This window comes from Panthera uncia, chromosome F2, assembly GCF_023721935.1.
Source record: "Panthera uncia isolate 11264 chromosome F2, Puncia_PCG_1.0, whole genome shotgun sequence".
NCBI lineage: Eukaryota > Metazoa > Chordata > Mammalia > Carnivora > Felidae > Panthera > Panthera uncia.
Window position 1 is genome coordinate 74,319,041 of NC_064812.1, and position 25,076 is coordinate 74,344,116.

The window sequence follows — 25,076 nt, forward strand, 5'->3', positions numbered from 1 at the left end:
TGTGGAGTTCTTGTTATGTATTAATGAGTTAATATACACCGAGGTTTTAGAGCAGTCTCTGCCCATGGTGAGCACTGCATTATTTCGTTGACCACAGAAGAGGTTGGCTCTGTGGAGCTGTTTCCCAGCCCTGATGATAACTTGTGCTGATGGCATCCATTTTCTCGAGTCTGCTCCCTGTAATGATGGAGGGCTGGGCTGTCAGATAGCTAATGAGGAAGTGAGGTAGATAAAGTTACATGAAAAATTATAATTATGTAAGTTACGGAATAAGTACTACATATTGATATATACACAATTATGTAATAAATATTACATATTGGTGTATACTATATATATATATTTTTTTCATTTCTTATTGTGGTAAAATATACATAAAACTTACCATTTAAAATGTGCAGTTCATTAAGTACATTCAAATTGTTGTGCAATCAACACCACTGTCCATCTCCAGAACGTTTTCATCATCTCCATCGTAAATACCGCACCCATTAAACAATAACTCTCCATTCCTCCCTTCCCCTAGCCCCTACTGACCACAATTCTACTTCCTGTCTCTATGAATTTGACTGTTCAGGAGTGGAATCGTACAGTATTTTGTATTTCGATGGAGAGATCGAGCACCAAGAACTGTGTATATGAGTTAGACATGATCCATATGCTACACTTCCATTTGTTTCCTTTCTTCTTTTTCTTCCTCTTCTTCATTTTGAAAATAAACCATCTGGTGCGCCTGGGTGGCTCCGTGGGTTGAGCATCTGACTCTCGATTTTGGCTCAGGTCATGATCTCACAGTTGGTGAGTGTGAGCCCCGCACTGGGCTCCGTGCTAACAGTGCAAACCCTGCTTGGGATTTTCTCTCTTTCTCTCTGCCCCTCCCCCCCTTCTCGTGTGCATGCACACTCTCTCTGTCAAAAATAAATCAATAAACCAACATTTATGGGGTGCCTCGGTGGCTCAGTTGGGTAAGGGTCCAACTCTTGGTTTCAACTCAGGTCATGATCTCACAGTTTCATGGGTTCAAGCCCCGTGTTGGGCTCTGTGACAGTGCAGAGCCTGCTAGGGACTCTCTCTGTCCCTCTCTCTCTGCCCCTTCGCCACTTGAGCTGTTTCTGTCTCTCTCAAATAAATAAATTAAAAAACCTTTAAAAATAAACATTTATAAGAATAAAAATAAATAAAAATAAACCATCTTTCTTTGCTTTTTCATGTGGAGAGAAAGGTCTCCCAAACCTGGGGAGGAGGCACATAGACTTTAGGGCAGGAAATAGTGGCAGAGGAGAAGGACGAGCCTCATGAGAGAGGAAGAACAGGAAATCATTAAGACATAAAAAGTATCCCTATAAAAAGAGTAGTAACTTTCTTACTTTAGAGTCTGACCTTCCTGCTGATCGACGTGACTTACACCATGTGTCCACTTCTGATCCAATTGCTGTGACAGGACAGATGTGACTATACTGGTTTGCGTTGGCTACTCTCGGAACCACCCTTAGAGTAGAGGTTAGGGTCCAGGTACCCAAATCCTGTGGCAGGGAAATTCGGGGTCCTTTAGGAATGACTGGTAGGTTGGTAACCATGAATAATATCCTCTGTGATAGTGCATGGCTTAGTAACACCAGATAACGTGGATTATACTTCATAAGGCAATTCAGGGAATATGAAGTCAGGGCTTAAATTAAGATACCCCAAGTTCAACTTACCCTTTTGGGATTCAAGTGCTGACTCGACAGCCTTGCTCCCTGACTATGATGTGACTCTGATAATTGAGTATTGGATCTGGTTTTAAAAGACTCGCATTATGGCTCCTGTTCTCAATAACAAATCTGCTCTTAGAACCGCGGTCTGGGCCCTGAGCTCTAGAGGCACCGCATATCACCAACGCCAAAAGGCACACAGCGGACATCCACTGGTACTCTTGGCCTGGGCTCTGCAATGGTAGGTAGGGGCAGGCCATGGATTCATTGAAACTCTCTCTTGATCTCTGCTCATGAGCAAGACAGGGATGATCACGGCTGCCAAACATCATCCTGGGACGTCAGGAAGACCAGCCGAGATAGCCAGCTATTTGGAAGGACACGCTGATCTATGAAAGTATTACACACAGGTCTGATTTGCTACAACATACAGTTGTTGCTATATTCTCTGGAAGGATATGGAAAACCTATAAGGTTTTGTTTTCTTCCAAGTGCCTGAATATTTAGTTTGGATTCAGAGTTTTTGAATGATTTATGGCTCACTAACATGGGTGAGAGAGAAGCATTTTTAAAAACTTGTTGGGGGGTGCCTGAGTGGCTCAGTTGTTTAAGCATCCGACTTCAGTTCGTGTCATGGTGTCCCAGTTCGTGAGTTCGAGCCCCACGTCGGGCTCTGTGCCAACACCTCAGAGCCTGGAGCCTGCTTCAGATTCTGTCTCCCTTGCTCTTTGTCCCTCCCCTGCTTGCACTCTGTCTCTCGCTCTCTCTCAAAAAGAAATAACCATCAAAAAATTAAAAAAAAAAACAACTCATCACACTGAGCCTTCCAAATTCAAAAACTAAAAAAATTTGAAAAAGGATTAAACTTAAAAAGTTTAATGTCAATTTTATAATCATTTAAAAAGCAGTAAATAATAGGAGTGCCTGGTTGGCTCAGTCAGTTAAGCGCCTGACTCGATTTCTGCTCAGATCATGATCTCATGGTTTTGTGGGTTCGGGCCCCACGTTGCGTTTTGTGCTGACAGCGTGGAGCCTGCCTTGGATTCTCTCTCTCCCTCTCTCTCTCTCTCTCTCTCTGCCCCTCCCCCACTTGTGCTGTCTCTGTCTCTCTCAAAATAAATGAACTTGAAAAAAAAGCAGTAAATAATAAAATTTGATCTTTAAAACTCTCCTTTTATATACAACAGTAAAAAGTTGGGCAGAACTAGGCTAGAACGTAAACTCAAAATTGGCACTTTAATATCTGAAATATCTCTAATGTCTACTTAATGTACAAAATTGGCACATGGGGATGCAAAAATCTCTAATTATTTATTATTGTTTTCATCTATAGAACAGGAAAAGTGACTTTACCACTCAGAGTCTTGCTGGGTATGAGTTTTTCAGATATGGTGAAAATGTTTATGTAAAGACCTCCCTGGTCAAGATATTTGGGGCATATGTAGTATTTTGTAATGCTGGCTGGGAGGTGCCTTTCTCGTAGGCAGAAAGGAGAAGTCAATGGATTTGTGAGCATGAGTAGAGACAGGAAGTGTCTGTCAGTACTTGGGGCAGAAGTCAGAGATTCGAGAATTGTAGGTGCTCTTGATTTTGAAACTAACTGATCATGTGATTACGGGTCAATCTCAATTTCTATAAATGGAAAGATCAGATGATGCTACAAATGCTTGCCATATATCGAATGAAGTAATTTGTAAGAAGATTGATTTGCCATCTTCTTACGAAAGTAAAAGGACAGCGACAACCTAACTATTCCAGCTAAGGACACGGAAGGCTGTGAATTAATAAAGGGTTTTGGGGCAGCCTGGGTGGCTCAGCCACTTAAGCATCCAACTCTTGGTTTCGGTTCAGGTCATGATCTCATGGTTTTGTGGGTTTGGGCCCCGTGGAGGGCTCCACGCTGACAGTGCGGAGCCTGCTTGGGATTCTCTGTCTCCCTCGCTCTCTGCCCCTCCCCCACTCATGCTGTCTCTGTCTCTCTCAAAATAAATAAGTGAACTTAAAAAAAAATACAAAATAAATAAAGGGTTCTTTACATTTTAGCAGCGGTTCTCAGCTCAATGCTTCAACTCAAAGAAGTGGTCCAGACTCTGCCGAAGGACAGTGTGAGGGGTCTGCAGGTGCTCAGGGCAGATAGTCACAGGAACTCAGGGAAGGGACTGGTCCACACCGGGTGGCAAGAGGGGACTGGGAGGTGAGAGAGTGACAAAGTCTCTGAGCTCAGAGAGCTAGGCTGAATTGGTTTTAGTCAGATGACCACGCTGTGTTGGGGAAATGTCCTAGCTGAGGGAAGGGCTTTGCAGGAGCTGGAACTGAACAGTAGGGTCCGGGCTGGATGGTGAGATGAGTGCAGAGGGCGTGGTGTGACTGGGAGAGAAGCAGAAGTGGGCTGGGCTGGCGGCTAGGCCGTGGGAAGGCGTTTGAGCGTTATTATGGGGGCCGCATGAGGGAGGGTTCAGGGATGATACTCAGGGTTTTCTTTTGGGCACAGAGAAGGATGGAATAGCCACTGAAGAGCTTCAAGTTGGGAGAGATACAATCAGATTTGGAATTTAGAGAGCTTTGCTTGCTGCAGAGTTAGAAGACAGATGGATGGGGGAACACCCTTAGAGTCAGAAACAACAGTTAGGAGGCCCCGGTAGAAATTGATGCTAGAGATGATGGTGGCCTAGACTAGGATACCATCAGTGAGAATCAGTAGGGAGGAGATGATTCACCGATTACGTAGAAATTTGAGATTCTTGCTTATAAGTTATGAATAAGAAGTCAAAACTTTTCTGGTCAACCAAGTGGCTGTAGTAACCTTCATGGCTCGGTTACTGTGTTAGTATCTACTGCCATGTAATTAATTATCCCCAAACTCAGCAGGTTAAAACCATATACATGTTTACCTTATAGTTTCCATGGGTCAGGAGTCCGAGTGTAGCTTAGCTGACTGTCTCTGATTCAAGGTGCCTCCTGAGACTGCATTGCAGGTGAGCCATTGGCTATGGCTGTGGTCTCATCTGAAGGCTCTGCTGGGAAGGGATGGGCTTCTAAGCTCACTCACGTACTTGGTGGCAGGCCTCAGGGGCTTACCACAAGGGCCTCTCAACAGGGCAGCTGGTTTCTCTCAGGGTGAGAAAACTCCAAGAGTGAAAAACAGTGCCCAAATGGAAGCTACAGTCTTTTTGTAACCTAATCTTAGAATCAGATTCTTTCACTTCTGCCAAATTCTATTTGTCCCCTCCATACTAAAGGGGAGGGGACTTACACAAGGCAGGGATCACTGGGAGGCCATCTTAGAGGCTGCTTCCTAGTTAGCAACTGTACATTAAAGACATCTTCAGGTTGTCCATCGGTAAAGATTTTAGAAGTTACTACTGCAGGGTCACCCGGGTGGCTCATTCGGTTGAGCGCCCGACTCTTGATTTTGGCTCAGGTCATGATCTCACAGTTTGGGAGATTTGAGCCCCATGTTGGGCTCTGTGCTGACAGCATGGAAGGAGCCTGCTTGGGTTTCCGTCTCTCCCTTTCTCTCTCTCAAAATGGATAAATTTTTAAAACAGAAGGCGCTACAAAATTCCAAGGAGAAGTAATTATGAAGGTGAATGCCAGATTTTAATGTGTGTTACTAAGAAGCACTAATGATTATCTGATGACAGGGCAGAGATCTAACTCTCGTACCCTCCCTTGCAGCTTTTTATCTATCTTGCCTATGTCTCTTTACATGCTACACTGTTTGCCTGTTTTATTTTCACATGCCACGGTATAAAATCTCAAGACAGATGGTGCCTCAACATATAGTTATCTGGTAAAATGCACCTAGAAACCATTTCTCTAGAGAGAACCCTGGTACCAAATGGTGAGACTGTCACTAGAATCTGAGGAGAAAGTTTAAAATATTAAAAACTCTTTTGGTACAATTCAGTTTTGGGGAAGTGAGCCATGCCATTATCGCTTCAAACTGTGGTTTACGTTTTTCTCCAGGAGAAGGGCTGGGACCATTCCAGGGAACACTGTTTTTTCTAGCATGGGTATTAATTTTGTGGGCATAAATAAATTCATGCAGTGAGTCCATGTGGTGGGGCACAGAGACAAGAAGAAAGAGCCCATGTGTGCCGTGATCGCAAAGGGTACAACTTGAAATACCTTTACAGCCCACTCTCAGTTCGCCAGAGTTTGTCCTGAGGTTAAGCCAGAACAGAGCAGGACAACCTAGATGCGTTGGCCCCTGCGAGGCTGAGCGGACAGGAATCCCAGGCTCCACTCTGACCAATGGAGAGGGGTAGCAAGACCTAAGATGGGGGCCTCAAAGTGCACTATTTGGTGTTGGAGAACATTGGAGAGATTCCTTTGAGCTATACACATTTTGAAAAAGCGGATTTATGTGTTTTCATGGTCTTAATAGTCACAATGTAAACAGCCAGTCTTCTTTAGGGAGTATTTGGGTTGTTTTCAAATTTTTCCCTATATGTCATGAATATCTTCATGTATATAATGAATATCTTCGTGGATATAACGAATATCTTCATGGATATAATGAATATCTTCATGGATATAACAAATATCTTCATGGATATAACGAATATCTTCATAAATATAACGAATATCTTCATGGATATAACAAATATCTTCATAGATATAACAAGTATCTTCATGGATATAACGAGTATCTTCATGGATGTAATGAATATCTTCATGGATATATGCCTATTTTTCCCCTTGCTCAAGGATTTCCGCAGGGCAGGTCCTCAGGAGTCAGATAAATGACAGAGGGAGTATATCCAGACTGGACTGAGGGCTAAAGATGAAGAGGTCAGGATGGATCAAGACCATGTCTAGAGGCAACATGGAAACAAGCAGCCGTGAGGCCAGTCCAACCGTGTGGAAGGCCCAGGAGGGGGAGCAGAATCCAGGGATAAGCTGGTAGGCCCCGGGGCCACAAGACAAGAAACTGCATATTTGGAATTAAAGGTACCTGTTGGAACTTAAATCCTCAAGTCATAGCCACAGGCTTGGGTTGGCAGCGAGTGTTCAAGGACTCTGGGCCATCTCAGATCCCATTCCGTTGCTTTTCCAAAAGGCAATAATGAACAGCTAGTGAATGAGTGAATTGTTTATCGTAACAAGCTATCATTGAATGCTACTACTTTTAAATTGCTAACTGAAGAGATATAACCTGGTATTTAAGGATTGTTTCAACTGGTATTATGAACTCCCAAAGTCTAGCAGTGCCTGGCATACTTATTTGTTTAATGAGTGATTAGGGAAAAGTATATTTCTTGTGTCTGTATGCTATTTGCATTTCCTCATGGGAAATTAACATTTAGATGCATTTTTTTTCTATTTATTTACTAGAAATGTCATTTAAAGAAAATGAATTTGAATAAAGGGAGCACATGTCTTAAAGAAAGTAAAAACACTTCTCCCGTCCCTCGTTGTGGGGCAGGTTAAGAAGGGATTCCCCAGAATGGCAAATTCCCCAGAGTTCTTGTGGAGTCTGAGTTCTTCATCAATGCCCGGAGCGAGGCCATCAGGCCTAGAAGAATTAAAGCAAATTCATCCAAGATCCATATCTAGTCTAGGCTCAGACACAAGTCACTGTAACAGTTACAACAAAAACCTTCAGCATATAGGTTTACTATTTGTAATCTCAGCTTATTATTGCCGATTATTTCAAGGGTTAAAAAAAATCATGATTATACTTCATTTGAGATAATGATTAATTAGTCCTTAATTTAGGACTTCCTAAGCTTTTATTTGAAATACTGCAAAAGAATCTCACCTTTCCAGTTGGAAGGAGGAAGGCTTGTGCAGTATTTCATCCTGGGTTATAAAATGCAAATCTGGTAATTTTTTCCAGCTTCAGTGACTATGTCTCCCTATCAGCTAAGGATGAAATCTGAATTCCTAAGCATCTGAGATTTCATTACAAGATACCAAAGCCTCAGAATGAAAGTGTTCCTTTTATTCTCCAGAAATTTAGATCTGCACTATCTGAACGGAAGCCATCAGTGACCAGCCCCCTGTAGGTACCGAATACATGAAGTGTAGCTGGTACCAGTGAGATGTACTGTAAGTTTAAAATACTTACAGGGGCACCTGGGTGGCTCGGTCAGTTAAGCGTCCGACTTCAGCTCAGATGTGGCTACTAGAAAATGTAAAATTACGTTTGTTGCTTATATTTCTAAAAAAATTTTTTTTAAATTTATTTATTTTTGAAAGACAGAGAGAGAGAGAGAGAGCGAGCACTGGTGGGGGAGGGGAAGAGAGAGAGGGAGACACAGAATCCGAAGCAGGCTCCAGGCTCCAAGCCTGGAGCTGCTTCGGATTCTGTGTCTCCCTCTTTCTGCCCCTCCCCCGCTTGTTCTCTCTCTCTCTCTCTCTCTCTCTCTCTCTCTCTCAAAAATAATGAACACTAAAAAAAGAATTTAAAAAAGCCAGCACTGTGTTCAGGTTGCAGGCACAGGACTCTTCAGCTTCACCAGGAGTTTGACATTTACTGATGTCTAAGCAGATGGCATGCTTTTGCCTTTGTGCCTTCTAAATGCTGTTTCCTTTCTTGGAATGTCTTGTCCCAAGTTGTTAACCTGGAAAAATCCTACTCCTGTATCTCCTCCTGTGATAACTTACCATGATGTTCGAAGGGCAGCCTTTTCATGGTACACGGGACGCTGTGTCACGCTTCTTGGTTCCTTGAGGGGACGATGTGGGTCTTTATCTTCTTTACCATTCACCATCCATTCCACTGTTTCTCAAAGTGTGGTATCTAGCATTGTTTTAGGTAGTTAAATGGATGAACATCCTTTCTATTATTATATTAGTATACAAATACTAAAAGGGATAGTGAGTTTTCATTTTTGGCCGTATTTGAAATTGCTTTTCAAATACATTTTTTTTTTTTTTTTTAACATTTATTTACTTTTGAGAGAGAGCGGGACAGAGCATGAGCGGGGGAGGGGAAGAGAGAGAGGCGGAGACACAGGCTCCAGGCTCCGAGCCGTCAGCACAGAGCCCGACTCGGGGCTCGAACTCACAGACCACGAGATCAGGACCTGAGCCGAAGTCAGACGCTTAACCGACTGAGCCACCCAGGCGCCCCTCAAATACATTTTAAGTTTTAAAAATTAGCTGAGTTAAAAAAAACTGCCGCTACACATTGACAACAGGTGTGGTGACATTATGAGGGTAACAGACAACCGCCTGAGGTCTGGGAAGCACTGGCCTGGCCGACGTCTTTCCTCTGCCTGGTTAGGCCATGATCTGGGGGTACATCAGGACTTGGGGAGCACTTCCTGTTGTCTCTTACACCCCTCTGCTACGGCCTCCAGAATTCATCGGGCAGCCTGAGATAATAACATTTGGAAAATGAGTGAGCTGTCCACAAAAAATGTTTTATGCTAGTTTTTCAATCATTTTATGACAGAAACCATTAAAAAAAAGTCAATGAAAGGAAATATCGGAAGTTAATGTACTAACTTTATATCAATAGACCAAAATCTAAGTGAAGATATTTTTTCTTCTTTTTAAATTTTATTTAAATCTAAGTAGTTAACATATAGTGTTAAAATGGTTTCAGGAGTAGAATTTAGTGATTCATCACTTACATTAAAAACCCAGCACTCATCCCAACAAGTGCCCTCCTCAATGCCCATCACCCATTTCCCCCCCCCCCCCGCCACCCCCCCATTTGTTCTCTGTATTTAAGAGTCTCTTATGGTTTGCCTCCCTCTCTGTTTTCATCTTATTTTTCTTTCCCTTCCCCTATGCTTGTCTATTTTGTTCCTTAAATACCACAAATGTTGAAATCATTTGATATGTCTTTTCCTGACTTATTTCGCTTAGCATAATGCATTCTAGTTCCATCCGCATTGTTGCAAATGGCAAAATTTCATTCTTTTTGATCACTAGTATTCCATTGTAAATATACCACATCTTCTTTAATGAATGGATATTTCTGAAGAAATTATAAATTATTAAAAAAACTCACGAAAGTATTAAAAAATGGAAGAAAAATATGATTTTAAAAAATGAAAATATCTTGCTTAAAAAAGTATCAGCCTTAGTTTTCCCGGACTTCTAACCAAGGGTTCAATGAACCAATAATGCTAATGTTACTTAGGACACAGGAAAAAAAAAAAAAAAAAAAAAAGGAAGCATTCCCAAAGCATTCTGCCAGCATAGTCTAATTCTGATACCAAAACCAGGCAAAATGCACAAAAACCAAATATAAACAAAGTAAACTTACCAAGTGAAATCCAGCAGTGAACTAAAACAATACATTATGATAAAGTAGGATTTAATGATACACGCCCATATTCTTGAATAATTTGACATTTTAAGAGTATTTTAGCACTTTATTAAATAAGAGCAAAAAAAAAAAAAAAAACCTCTAGGATACAGTAGTATCTTTAATTCTAAGGCAAGCTCTAACATTGAATAGAAATGCTTCTAAGCTTTCACTGCAAAATAAAAAGCGAGGAGCAGGTGCCGTTATCATAACATTCCTGGCAATCCTAACCAATACAATAGGAAAAGAGTAAAGATTAAAAGGCACACATATTGGCAAAGAGAAACTCGTATGAGGGTGTCATGACTGCCGATTTAGAAAATCAAAGTGAATCAGTTGAAACGCTGGAACGGTTCCAAAGAGTTCAGTGAAGTGACTGGATGTAAGAAAGTAAGAGCGGTTACATGCAAACAATAGTGTAAGAACAAGAAAGATCCTATTCAAAATCAAACCATAAGTGTGAAATACCAAGCAATAAACCTGGCAAAAGTACCAAGATTTATATGAGTATAAAGGCTTTACGGAAAGACACAGATCAGAAAGGGACATTTTAAGTCTTTGGATAGAAAGATTCAATGTTGTGACATCACTCTTTCTAAACTGAAAACTGTAAATCCTAATGGGGATTTAAAAATAGAACTGACAAGAGGCGCCTGGGTGGCTCGGTCGGTTGAGCGGCTGACTTCGGCTCAGGTCATGATCTCACAGTTTGTGAGTTTGAGCCCCTCGTCGGGCTCTGTGCTGACAACTCGGAGCCTGGAGCCTGCTTCGGACTCCGTGTCTCCCTCTCTCTCTGCCCCTCCTCCTCTCATGCTGTGTCTCTCTCTGTGTCAAAAATAAATAAACATTAAAAAAGAAATGAAAAAATTTTAAGTTCACCTAAAAAAGTAAAAATGCTCAGGAACAGCTGAGAAAAATTTGAAGGACTAATGATGAGGGATTTGCAATTATTAGCACATACAATGAGAACTACAGTAATCAAAAACGCGGCACAGGAATGGACAAGTGACCGATGGGACAAAAAGAATTCCAGACGTAGAATTACACACACACACACACACACACACACACACACACACACACACAGAGAACTCCAAATTAAAGGACAAAGGTTAGTTCATTTAATAGAAAATGGTGTAGTAACTAGCTAGTATTCATTTGGTGAAAAGATTAGATGCCTAACAGCACACGCACTTGCATAACAAATATATATGAAAAACTGTTCATCCCTCACTAGTTATTAGGACATGCAAATTAAAATAACTTTGATCAGTCTGGTAACAATAAGAATTGAAAACATGCAACGTTCTGGACAGTCGGGAAGAGTGGCCCTTTCCGTGCATAGTTGGTGAGAATACACATTTCTGAAGGGCAACTTAACATGACATACTAAATACAAAAATTAGCATGACTTTTAACCTAAGTTTCAGTTCTAGGACCCTACCCTACTTAGAAATCCACACTGCAGTAGCGTCTGCAATTGCAAAAGCGAGGAACAACCGAAATGTTCAGAGTAGGGTAATGGTTAAAGACCGTCTCAGATCTGTACTATGGGACTGTTTAAAAGTGACAGCACAGGGGCGCCTCGGTGGCTCAGTCGGTTAAGTGTTTGACTTCGGCTCAGGTCATGATCTCACGGTTCAGGAGTTCAAGCCCCGTGTTGGGCTCTGTGCTGACAGCTCAGAGCCTGGAGCCTGCTTTGGATTCTGTGTCTCCCTCTCTCTGTCCCTCCCCGCTCTCACTCTGTCTCTCTCTCAAAAATAAATACAAAAAAGAAAAAATGATAGCGCAAATGTTTACGTATTAAAATGGAGAAACTTGTACGGCTTATTAAACTCAAAATCAAATGTCAAAATATTATCCTATTATGTTCCATCCCACTGTGTGTGGACAGCTCTGGGAAATGTCTCGAAGTACAACATACTAAGGTGCTGCCCACCATTGCCTTTGGGAAGGGGAATGGAAATGTGGGAGACGAGGTGCAGACAAAGCGCTCCAGGCAGGAGGCGAGGGTAGGGGGTGTCCCTTTTTGAGTTGTTCACTTTGTACTCAAATTGAAAATACATCCTTTTTTTTTTTTTATAAAAGCAACTTTGAAGAAGTCTTGTAATTTAACAAGAAGAAAAAGAGAGTTGGACTAGAACAAGGGCTGCTAGCCTCATTTCTGTTTTATCGGAAGCAACTCTAGAAGCTTTACTTTTATCTGTTTTCCATATTTGGCCTTTTGGTAAGATTTTATTCGAACACAGGAGCTGCACGATAAAGTTCTTTTGAACACTACCAATAGTCTACAAACGAGTCTATGTTATGTCTGCGTGTGATTAGTGGAGAGTATTTTAATCTCGGCTAGGCTTCCCGTTCTACTCGTATGTATGTTCAGGAAGATAAATTAGTTTTAATATTAACAATATACAAATAAGAAAACGTACTGTGGAAAAAAAGATACACATGAAAGGTTAAGGGACACAAACTAAAAAACACTTGGTGATTTCGGAAATCTGCTTTTACTCCTCTAACTCCTACCTCAGTGGCTGAGTACAGTCATGTTCTAGTTCTAGAGGCCCCGTGGTTATGACCAAGGGTGCCATTATTTAAAAAACGATGACAGACTTACGATACATACACTGATGTTGTGATGAGAAAGTATAAAAACAAAGAATGTTGACAGATTTTGATGTTGCGAATCAATAAACAATTCATCCTTCATGACCGGCTCTATTGCCACAGGACAACTGGGAACACATTGTAAAGTTTCAAGAGACAAAAATTAGCATTGCTTCTCCATTCCCCGACAAAGTTGTTTTATTTAACAGTTATTCTCCCTGTACTTACTGGAAATTCCAGTTTATTTCAATTCCCCTAGCTCCATCCCAGCCAAAGCCATGTTTTGTCTAATGTTTAACATTTCCACATTATTAAAAGATAAAGGTCCCAGATCCCTGACAGAGTCCTACGGTCCTATCTTTTTACCTACTTGTTAAAATGACTAAACGCACTTTTTATTTATTTTTTAAATTTTTAAAAAATGTTTTATTTTTGAAAGAGACAGAGCGTGAGCAGGGGAGGGCAGAGAGAGAGGAAGACACAGAATCGGAAGCAGGCTCCAGGCACCGAGTGTGTCTGCACAGAGCTCAACGCGGGGCTCGAACCCATGAACCGTGAGATCATGACCAGAGCCGAAGCCGGATGCTCAACCAACTGAGCCACCCAGGCGCCCCCTAAATACACTTTTTAGATGAATAATTACGCAACACACATTCCTCCTTTCATTGCCATTTTAATAGAAAAAGAATATAAACCCCATTTTACAAAATATACTTATTATTTTTGCAATGGAAATTTAAAACACATTAATTTTATAAAATCAGAGAATGTTAAAAAGCAAATTCTAGACGGAGCAAAGACACAAACACAGTAAAATTCTAGAAAAAAAAAAAAAGCTTAGATCAATGTATGTATTTTCTGGGAATGGAAAAATGTCTTTTAAGAAAAATAAACCCAGAAGCAACAAAGAAAAAGACCGATAGGTCTGACTACATAAAAATTAAAAACTCATGTATGGCAAAAACAAAAACAAAATAGCTACAGAACAAGCAAAGGCCAATAACAAACTGGAAAAACATATCTGCAATTCCTACTGAAGGCAAAGGGCTCTTTAATTTATGAAGAAGTCATGTATATTAATAAGAAAAAGTAACAATCCCTCCAAAACTGATAAAATATAGGAACAGTAAGTTTAAAAGGGGAAAAACTATTAAGACCAAAATATATGAAAATATGCTCAAATCTCATTCATAATTAAGGAATACATACAAACAATAAGATACTATTTTTCTGACACATAAGATAACAAAGCTAAAATGCTTGATGACGCCTGCAACAGTTGACAGTTGCAAAAAACTGAAAACAGTCCAGGTGTCCATCAACAGGGACCAGTTAAATTAATACAACATGATGGAATATAGGATAGCCATGAAAAGGAATGAGGTAGAGCTCCATGTACGTAAGGATATGGGAAAGGTCTTCAAGATACGATAATGAAATGTACATAGTTTAAAAAAACATACGTTATGTAAAAAATGGGGGGAGTACTGAACAGTGCATCAATGAGAGGGAAAAAAGTGTATTAAAGTATACTGCAATTCCTTTTCTGTCTTCCAAAGGAATTATAAAATACTGTTAGCTGTCGTTATCTTTAGATAAATGAATAATGGATAGGGGAAGGGGTAGGAGAGTTCTACTTTTCATTTTCTACCCTTCTGTACTGTTTATGTTTCTACCCTTAAAGGCTTAATATTATTTATCTCAGCAGGGGTCTAATGGGCAGACTACAGCTCATTCACTGTTTTTTTATATCGCTGTATTAGAAGAAACACGGTGATTGTTTCTTATACCCACTTACACACAAAGATGTTAAACCAAAACATGTGCGATTCAAAAATATATATAGACACACACACATACATATATACACACTGTCTGACATTAAGCACAGGGGAAAGCCTACCTTTTCCATTTCAGATACTGACTATCCTCATGTATACTGCACACAGTTATTAATATTACCCAAAGGTGTCCAAGTACCTCATTAATATTCATGAATCTACCGTAAGCTCCTGTGTCATACGGTGATGTAAGATCGTGGGTACAAGACATTAGTGAATGCAGAAAGAAATTCAAGGGTCTCATCTGAATAATGTTCTGACCACACACGATCCATTTGTCTGTCCTTATACCACCTTCACAGTTACGATTCAGAGGCTGATCTTCGAATCAGGTCCCCAAAATAAGCAGTGATTGTCTTCAATTTATTATTAAGAAAGTTTTGTTCTATTTCCACTTGCCCTCCAGGCCCGGCTAAGGATGCCACCTAAAAAAAGGAATGGAAAAAAGTCACATATAACAGAAGCATGATTTCAAAATAAATCCTTCATTTAAATGCTTTATCAAATAATAAGACTCCGGCTTTTCAATTAAGTCTTTCAAATAACAAGGCATCTCAAATGTCCATCGTTACTTTCCAGGCAGGTATTAATGTAATATTTGGTGGCAGAAATACTTGTTTCAAACACATTTGATCATATGGGTAAGACCATGTGCTGTGTTTCTTGGGCAGAACCCAATCTCTCCAATGGCAGAAGCTAACGCCCTCAAGAGGGAGAGAAAATGAACGGACCCTTCCCAAATATCAGGTTTATTTATTAAATAGAAACTTAAAAAAAGAACTCCCTTCCCTGACAGCTTTCGGTCCTGTTCACCTTACCTTCTTCGACTTGCCCTTTCACACATTCAACGATATTCATCGAGCACCTGCTCCCTAATGCTGGGATACACCAGACGGCAAGATAGAAATGATCCCAAGCTCCTGTCAGAGTTCTGGTCTCTGCTGTATGCTTTTTCCTTCTCTTGTGCTGTTATCCTGACCAGGACCACTTCCTCCACCTGTTGCTCTTGTGTATTTTTTTAAGTGTTTCTTTAATTTTGAGACAAAGCATGAGCAGGGGAGGGGCAGAGAGAGTGGGGGCCAGAGGATCCAAAGTATGCTCTGCACTGAGAGCAGTGAGCCTGATGAGGGGCTCAAACTCACGGTGAGATCGTGACTTGAGCTGAAGGTGTATGCTCCACTGACTGAGCCACCCAGGCGCCCCTCGTGTGTATATTTTTAAGACCCCCTACTTTCTGAGGTCTACGAGGAAACAGTGACCAACCTTTTTATTAGGAAGCTAAAAAAGCATCACCTCCTCTCTACCTCCACAGAGTTAACATCAAAAGGATGGTTCAAACTAGCAATGCTGTCCCCAAAGGTCTACAGATAAAATTTTGGTTCATTCCAACAACTTTTCATTCTCACGTCTATCAACTAGCAGATATATTACCTTCTAAACCCACGATTCCGTTACCAGAATCTTTATCAAGATAGCAGCGAGAACGATCGGGGGGGAAGGGTATCGCAAGGGGAAAGTCCTGGGGGTCTGATAACTGAAGGCACTGATATTTGGGGATACCCAAAATATCAAGGGCAGGTTCCAACGAAAGGAGACCTGTAGTTTCCGTAATCCATTCTGTGATCCTAATCGGCAAAGCTGAGTATTTTGCAGGGCTGCAGCTGGTTTCGTTCGGCATGGAGGTTGAGAGAACTAACCTCAGCGGCATTACACGTGCTACACCAGCATGTGGCAGAAGGGAAGATTTTTTGTGCATCACCAATGAGTGTGTATTTTAAAAAAGCATTTCAACTTCCTCTTAGAAAAAAAGTTACAGCTACAGAAATAGGGAAGAAACCACAGGTCATTCTAAAAGAAGCTGTCCCACTAAAAAAGTTAATATCAACATCAATGCCCACCTGCAAAAAAAAACAAACAAAACAAAAAAACAAACAGAACCCCCCCCCCAAAAAACAACAACAAAAATACCACACACCAAAGAGATGGCTGTGTTTTTATCAGTAGGAATAGCTGACAACTCAAGTCAAACACAGTATCTGTCATAATGATAAAAAGCACACGTGTATCCCACTATTCACTAATAAAGAGTACATTAAAGTAAAACTTTAGAAATTAATAGTAGTCAACTAGTCTTTAAGTGGCAATTATAGGAATAATTGTTTCTTCTATTTTGGTATCTCTATGCCAGTCTGATTTTTCTTTATTCATTTTTTTTTTTTTTTTTTTTTTTTTTAAGTAGGCTCCACACCCAACAGGGGGCTTGAACTTACTTACAACCCTGAGACCAAGAGTCACACGCTCCACCGACTGAGCCAGCCAGGTGCCCCTGTCAGTCTGATTTTTCATAAGGGCAAAATGACAAATTTTGTCTTTAAACAATAAAAGGCATTCTCACTAGTATATCTAAAATATAATTATTTCATGGTAAGTTTTCCAGGAGTTAGACATAATTCAGGTGCAGTATTTCTCCTGTTCCTTTAAACCAGTGATTTGCTCAAGAGGAAGTGACAAATTGGCAAGCTGAAGTTTTCTCGAGGGAGGCGGGGGTTGGGGGTGGTGACTGGGGAGGAGAGAGGAGGACAAGGCAGGGGGAGAGGAGAGGGCAGGTTAAGAGAACTAGAGTTGAGACCACAGCAAAAGTCTACTAGGAGAGGTCTAGCAGAAAACCAAGAGCAAAGTCAGAGGCAAATCTGAATACCAGTTCCACCATCAATTTAGAAGGATCTGAAAAACAGCACTACCTATGTCCCTGAAAAGGGCGTTTTGTGAGCCATAAATAGAATTATATTAAAACAAATCTCTGAGGGGCTCCTGGGTGGTTTAGTCAGTTAGGTGTCTGACTTCGGCTCAGATCATGATCTTGAGGTTCGTTGAGTTCGAGCCCCGCATTGGGCTTTCTGCTGTCAGCACAGAGCTCACTTCGGATCCTGTCCCCACCCCCCCACCCTCTCTGCCACTCCCCTGCTCGTGCTCTCTCTCAAAAATAAATAAACTTAAGAAAAACCCAACAAATCCCTGAGAAAGTGGGGTACTTTCTTTTCCCTTTCTCCCCACTTTTTAGAGGGTTGCCTGGACCTGAGTGCTCTGGATAGAAAAAAGAACGGAGATGCGCTCACCGCGTGAGAGTTTTCTCGGGTCTGTTGCAAAATGCTTAATGAATTATTTTATTCAAAAACTATTTACTGAATGCGTGGAGGTTTTTGTTCCAGGTAGTGGAGTGTAGCAAAAACACACACACAAAATCTCAACCTTCATGTAGGCTGGGAGAGGCAGATGACAGACAAAAAAACAAGCGTGCACTTTTCCTGATACTGAGGAAAAGGTGGGTCTATGTCAAAATATGAGAAAACTCGTATCTATTCAGTGTTTAGAAACTTAAAGTGTTACTTTCATATGTTCTAATTAAAACCAATTTCTAACTTTAGTGTTTTTGTACTTTTTCATGTTTTTAAAACCATATATATTTTATTTTTTTTAAACTTCTTTTAAATGTTTACTTAACTATTAGACACACACACACACACACACACACACACACACACACACACACACACACAAGCTGGGAAGGGGCAGAGAGAAAGGGAGAGAGAGAATTCCAAGCAGGCTCTGCACTGTCACCCCTCAGTTTGATGCAGGGGCTCAAATTCACACACCATGAGATCATGATCTCAGCCAAAAACAAGAGTGAGAGGCTTAACTGACTGAGCCACCCAGGCCCCCAACTATATAAAGGTTAGGATTCTGGAGCTGAAAAGACTATAAAGACTGTGTAGTTCAAACCAGTAATACTTTGTTTCAATCAAACTTAATGCCATTGATTTCCAGTTGTCTTTATTTTTCACTAGCAGGTTTAACTGAAAAAAGGCTATTTGATTCCTTCCTCTTTCTTAAAGTTTAATAAATTGAGAGAGAGAAAAGGAGGAAAGGAGAGAGGCAAGACAGGAATGGGAGAGTAAAGGGCAGGTAGGTAAATAGATAAAGGTTATTACCTCTGGATTACATAGTATGTTTCTGGCATATTACCCAAGGATACTAGACTTACCAAAAGAAATCCCAATTAGTTTGGACTGAACTAGAACTAAGGCTTGTAACCCTCATCAACTAGATGTTAAAATAGTTGTTCCTTGGGGACTGGGAAAGGAGAAACGGGTGAAGATCGTGGTAAAGGTGGTAACTTTAATAAAAACAAAAGATTTAAGAGTCAACTAAACATTCAAAAGTGCATTTCCTTCCTCCCTTCCTCTTTCTTTCTCTTTTTAAGTAAACTATGCCCAATGTGGGGCTTGAACTCACGACCTGGAGAGATCAAGAGTCTCATGCTCTACCGACTGAGTTGGTGAGGCACCCCTGCATTTGTTTTTCAAAAGCAAACTGATTTGAAGTAAATAGGTACGGCAGCTGAACAGACAAAAGAAAATAACCACTAAACTGGATCCTAATGGAAAAATATGTAATCAATACTAAGGGCAGGGACTTTATTATATAAGATGCACAAAAATCAGAGCACTGGAAATAAGTCTTTTTATTACACTGCAGAAGTGATTATATCTGCAATATGCAAAAACTTGCCTAGATGCAAATTACATCTGGTGAAAACGAGGAGTATTTTTTATGGGGCCTACAGATTTCCGCCATTTATTTGTTTATTTATTTCTATGTATGTATGTTTATTCATTTTTGAGAGACTGAGAAAGACAAGAGTGTGAGCAGGGGTGGGGCAGAGAGAGAGGGAGACACAGATTCCGAAGCAGGTTCCAGGCTCCGAGCTGTCAGCACAGAGGCCGACGTGGGGCTCGAACCCACGGACCGTGAGATCATGACCTGAGCCCCAAGTCGGACGCTTAACCGACTGAGCCACCCAGGCGGCCCCGCGTTTCTGCCAAGTAGCGACAGGAGCAGCAAGCCATCTGAAGTATTACTGGCCGTGACCGGAAACAAGTGCCTTATCTATGGTTCCTTTGCCCTTGTGTTTTGTGACAGCCAATTAATAACTGCACACAAATGAAAGTAAGCTGGATAAAATATTTCTGATGAACAGTTCTCTGGGAGATAAAAGGAAGTATTTTTTATCGGCAGAAAACCAGGGAATACTCACAACTTAAGTTGAGTTCCATTTATCTGCACATGATAAACAGGATGGAGATTTCTATGCTGGAGTGAATGAATCTTAATTTTTTTTGCTAAAAGTTTTTCAGATAACTTAAAGATTACCTCAAGCTCTCACAAGTATCATTTCTTGTTTTTTTTTCAAATACTTACTTGGTGATTAAAATAAATATGATTTTTAAAAGCCACCACTGTCAACAGGAGCACAGTGGCGACAGGTCAAAAAAAACTCTGCTGAGCACCAAAAGCTTTCCTACGTTAGTTTCTCGGAAGAAGGCTACCAAAAATCAGTTCACTGAGCTTCGCTCCTTACCTGTTCTCAGAGCTGGATCCCAGAAACCCGAAGACTGCTCTTAAATCCAGCTAGTTACATACAGCACAACGGCCCAGAGAATCCAGAGGCCCCGGCTGCTTGCACAGGACTTGTCTGTAGCACCGTGTGGTATGCTTCTACTTTTCATCTACGTCATTTACTGAAAAAATTTACCCAAAGGAGCAAAAGAAATGTAAGCTTCTGTCCAGGATCTCATCTGCCTTTCCAGATGCACTTATGGGGCCAGGTGCACGGCCCCTCTGGAGAATGAGAATATACGCAGCAGAAGAACGAACAACACTGCCCTTCTGGCCAGCAGCAAACTCCCCAGGGAAAAGCCAGCTACCGAAGCTGGTCGAACGTATCCTTAACCGCACTGTATGTACTAGGCAGTAGGTTTCACTAGGGATAGAAGTGGTCTAGACACCTGGTACCAGTTCCTAGAAGAGATAAGAGGATCCTCGTGGAGACAAAGCTCAGCAGCGAGTGCCTTTCAGTTTGCGGTGAAGTTCCAGCCCTCTTTTTTCTCACTAATCGGGAACGAAACAGAACTGACCCAGCCGAAGTTCTTGACAGCTCCCTTGCTTCTCTCGTACCAACTTCTGTTCACTGCTTCCAGTCTGAGGGTGGGCTAACTCACTGATAGCAGACGGACCTGTTCCTCTTGGTAGTGAACCCCTTGTCAGTGGGAGACGGCAAGGCCCTGCCACTGTGAGACAGAAGGAGCAGTCAAGTCACCGAACTCCTCCAGTCCGCGCATCGCCAACTTCAGGCTGGGAACCTGACTTGCCTGCTCTGGAGCCTCTGCGATAATCCAACGAAACGCGCAGGGAAAGCCTCGAGCTCTAAGGATGCCAACCAGCAAGAAACGTGTATTCAACAGGGACATAATTAGAAGCTGTTTGTGTGGTATACAAATGCAGGATGAGGGCACTGTTGAGCGCTCGGAGTCTTAGGGGCTGGCTACTTTCAGGTTCAACGGCTTTAGAGGTTACTATTCCTACACGTAGCAGATCCAATCCAGTTCCTGGTCCTTCTTCTACTCTCTCCTGCTTCTGGTATCTACACCCAGACTACGGGCCCTCCACCTGTCGGGACGACTTCATCATACTGACCACGTGGATTCGGTTTTGGCTATACGACCGTGCTGCCATTATACCAGATTTCTACTACGGAAATTTCTTTTGGAAGAATCTGACACAAATTTCTTACCACAGAAACCGGCAAGGCCCTAATTTTTCATTTCTCATATAAACAGATACTGTAACAGCTCGGAACTAATATCTGCAAAGAAATCGGTGGTAGATTTTCATTGCACTCAGCTAAAAACAAACACTAAAAACGCCAATGAACTGAATTATATTTAAAATATTTAACATTATATTTAAAGTAATCTTTTTCCAAATAACATTACCTCAAGTTTCCATATTCAGCCTCACTGTTCTTCTATGTGGTTTTAGAAATGTCACCTGTAAGTCCTCCTTTCCTGCCTGCCCGCCCACCTGACACAAGCAGCTGCTGGGAGCGTGAGGACTGCTGTTAAGCAGGAGCTCTCCCCTTCCCGGACACCATGTACTGGCTCCCGCGGGAGCCTCAGGCACTCGGCCGCTGGGAAGAAGGGCTCTCCTGATTCAATCTCACAGCTTTTAGGCCTGGGGCTGCAACGTAAACACTCACAGGTTCAGTTTTACCTGTGGTACTAGGTCGGCTCACAAACCTGGTCCTGCTTCCTCGGGAAATAAAACAGTTGGGGACTGGCCTGCTTGTCATCACGGCGTGTGCGGGGGAGGTCACCGAAGGGCAGGGCACGTCTGCCGGCCCGGTGCCCGGACCGACACGAAACACGGCTGCCTCCCAGTTCATTTTTCAACACAATCCTCGGGGATGCTGCGCAACGCTGCCCTTTCTGTACCGGTACGCACAAACTATCAAGAAGAGTCCTTTAAAGAGAAGGCTAGACATTTCAGGAGACAAAGATAAGGAGGTGCTGTATCCCACCAGCCAGCGGCCGCCCCTCTCAGCACCCCAACGTCTGCCCAGCAGACGGCTTCCTCCACTTGGAGCTGCCGCCCAAAGGGACTTCATACCGACCTTCCGCTCTGCTCAGACATCTCGATCCATATTGTGTACGTGCGCTTTTTAAAACAGAAGTTTCCCGTATTTGGAATGTCTGGTGGAACCAAAGCTAGTATTGGCTGAACTCTGATTGTCAAAGGAAGATTATCATCCAGTAGATAAATACATATATCCTGGGCCCTCCGAACTGAATCTAATCAGTTCCAAAGTCTCAATTGTGACTTCCCTCCAAAGAGCCTGTCGCAAAAAGACTTTCAAAATTATTCAGTTCTTGAGTTGGACAGTGAGAGTGTGCATAACAAGGGAATACGTGTCCTGGAATAACACCCACACAGAAAAGGGGAGTAAGAGACTGAGGTAATAGGGGACCTAGAAAAATGTGTTACTAGACACAGAAAACAACCAGCCTCGTCTCCCATGTGGACAGACTACAGGACAAGCTGTATCTGTGCTGAGTCCATTCTCACTTTAGTTACCCTAAATACAAACACCATGAGTACAAATCTCCCTGCATGGGAAATGAACTGTTCTTAATAGACATTTCTGTGGGAAAAATGCGGCCCGAGTTTCAAACAGCCAACTCATGAACTTGGGGAACCCAGCCCATGTGGAAGTTCAGGTTGCTGTGACATTCTAAATGTTCCTTAGCAAAAAAGTGGACTTCTCTGTAATGCCGCTTTCTCTCATTCTTGCAGAACTGTCTTGTCTCCCATTGTAGAAATACTATATATGGATAGATTTTTTTCATTTTAAAAAGTTGACTCCCTACTGTAATTTGATCCAAATTTAATACCAAACAATATAATAACACTTGAAATCTCATTTCCTTTTTGACTTTTATTATTTTTTAGTGTCGTTACTCCCTCTACAGGTAGAAAATGTGAATGAACTAATTCTGGCAGGTTTCTGAACTAAACCAAAAACACAAGTTAAAGAGAAAAAAAATTAACTTCCTCCTTGGGAAAATGTTAACTTAACTAGAAAAAACATACTCACTGTAACTTTTGCAATAAATAGTGAGTTTCCTATTGTCATCCAAGTACCCCAAGAAGCCCATCAAATATTTAATAGAAGGATCACATAACCACTTATGAGACTAGCAATATGGAGCATAATATTTATGTGAGCAAATAAGAATTATGGAATCGACAGGCTCAACTTTACTTGGGAGCACAGGATGCAGATGAGAGTCACGTGAGTAGGAGATACAGTTTAATATGAGATTTGATATAAAAAATGCATGAAGCAAGGGGACAGTGCTTTTTCTTGTAACGGTACAGCACACAGTGTTTGGGAGGTCTAATATTCAAACACTGTGGCTCATAAACAGATGACAGGTGACAAGATCTAATTTCACCTCCTCTAACCCACAGAGTAAGAGCTCCGGCTCGTTCAGATCATTTACCCTTCTGTTATCCCAGAGAATCTCAACTCCGACAGCATACTACAATCATTTGGGGACTCTTCAACTGGTAGTTTTAAAAAGCTACTTGCTAAAATCATAAACCTCTCAGGAGAAAACACAGGCAAGAGTTTCACGACATTAGATTTGGTAACAATTTCTTGACTATGACACCAGAAGCACCGGCAATACACAGGAAAAAGAGCCAAACTGAACTTCATCAAAATTACAAACTTTGTACAGTAAAGAACACTATCAAGACAGTAAAAAAGGCAACCCACAGGATGGGGAAAAATACGGGCAAAGTATATACTGAGAGGGGATTAATACCCAGAAGCTACACACGTGAACAGATGGTCCTCAACATCAAGAGTCATTAGGGAAGTGCAAATCAAAACTCCAATGAGATACCATTTCCTACCCATTAGGGCGGCTATTATCATAACAAAACAACAACCAACAGAAAAAACAAGTGCTGGTGAGAATGTGGAGACACTGAACTCCTGATGAATTGCTGGTAGGAATGTAAACTGGTTCAGCTGCCAGGGAGTAATTGTAGGGTGGGTCTTCAAAAAACTAAACAGAATTACTCCGGCAAGTTTGCTTCTGGGTATATACCCGAAAGAACTGAAAGCAGGAAAAGATACAGGGCACCCACAGCAGCATTATTCACATCGGCCAAAAGGTGAAAGTAGCTCAAAATGTCCACTGATGGATGGACAAACGGTATGTGGTATGTCCACACAATGGAATACCGTTCGGCCTTAAGAAGGAAGGAAGTTCTGGCACATGCTGAAACGTGGATGACTTCAGGACATTATACTCCGTGAAACAGGCTAGATACCAAAGGACAAATACCGTATGACTCCACTTATTTGGGGTACCTAGATCAGTCAAATTCACGGACACAGAGAGGAGAATGGTGGTTGCCAGGGGCAGGCGGTGAGTCAGTGTTTCACAGTACACAGTTGCAGTTTGGGAAGATGTAAAAGTTCTGAGGCGGATGGCGGGATGGTTGCACGACAGTGTGAATGTGTCTGACGTTTACAGATGGTTTATGGTAAGTTTTGTTGTGTGCATCTTACCACAATAAAAAACAAAAGCCACTCAGGCGACTCCAATTAGCAGCCGGAGCTGAGAGCCAGTGTTGCAAAGACCAAGGAAATACGTCATGATCGCGAGAGTGTGCCCAACTGACACAAGAGTATGTCTGTTCAGAGTGTATGTTTCTGATGAGAGGACGAGAAAAACAGGTGATCGGGGAGGTGTGTTTATAAATTAAGTTCTATCATTTCACAAATACAGGAGCTTCTATTCTGTCCTCTAGGGAAAACATATCCTCTCTCCATACTGGTCCTCTTCAAGGTGTTAGGAGCATGTCCATTCTCCTCACAACAACTTTGCGATAAGTCACAGACGCAGGACGTTATCGAAGGTTTATGGGCTGGAGGTACTGCGTTAAACGCGGAACCCCCAGACTCGTCTACGCCTCGGAACCGTCGCCGGACAGCTGGTGAGCGGCAGGGCCGAGACTAAACCCGGTCCGTTTGATTTGCTCCCTCTCTCTGAGCCCATTAACTGAACGCTACCCACACATTCCCACTGCTGTGTCTTTGGCGCTCTGGCCACCTTCTGCTCAACTCCTACCATCGAAGCTTCTTGGACTCCGAAGTCCAGTTTGCGTCCTACATCATCGGAGCGTTTCCTGAAGTCATCCAACCAGAGAGCCAGCGCGTTCAATCTCCACCTTTCTCGTGAGAAGGTTGCA

The 25,076-nt window shown here is 41.9% G+C and overlaps 1 protein-coding gene across 3 annotated transcripts in view; it reads right to left on the reverse strand.

Moving 5' to 3' along the window:
• Positions 1-13,260: 13,260 nt before the first annotated feature.
• Positions 13,261-25,076, reverse strand: part of TGS1 (trimethylguanosine synthase 1) — a 43,681-nt gene continuing 31,865 nt past the window's right edge. For all 3 annotated transcript variants that reach the window (XM_049633681.1, XM_049633680.1, XM_049633682.1), the window contains one exon: positions 13,261-14,836. In XM_049633681.1, coding sequence (XP_049489638.1) covers positions 14,714-14,836 — 123 coding nt within the window. In that variant the 3' untranslated portion in view covers positions 13,261-14,713. The remainder of the gene's footprint in view (positions 14,837-25,076) is intronic.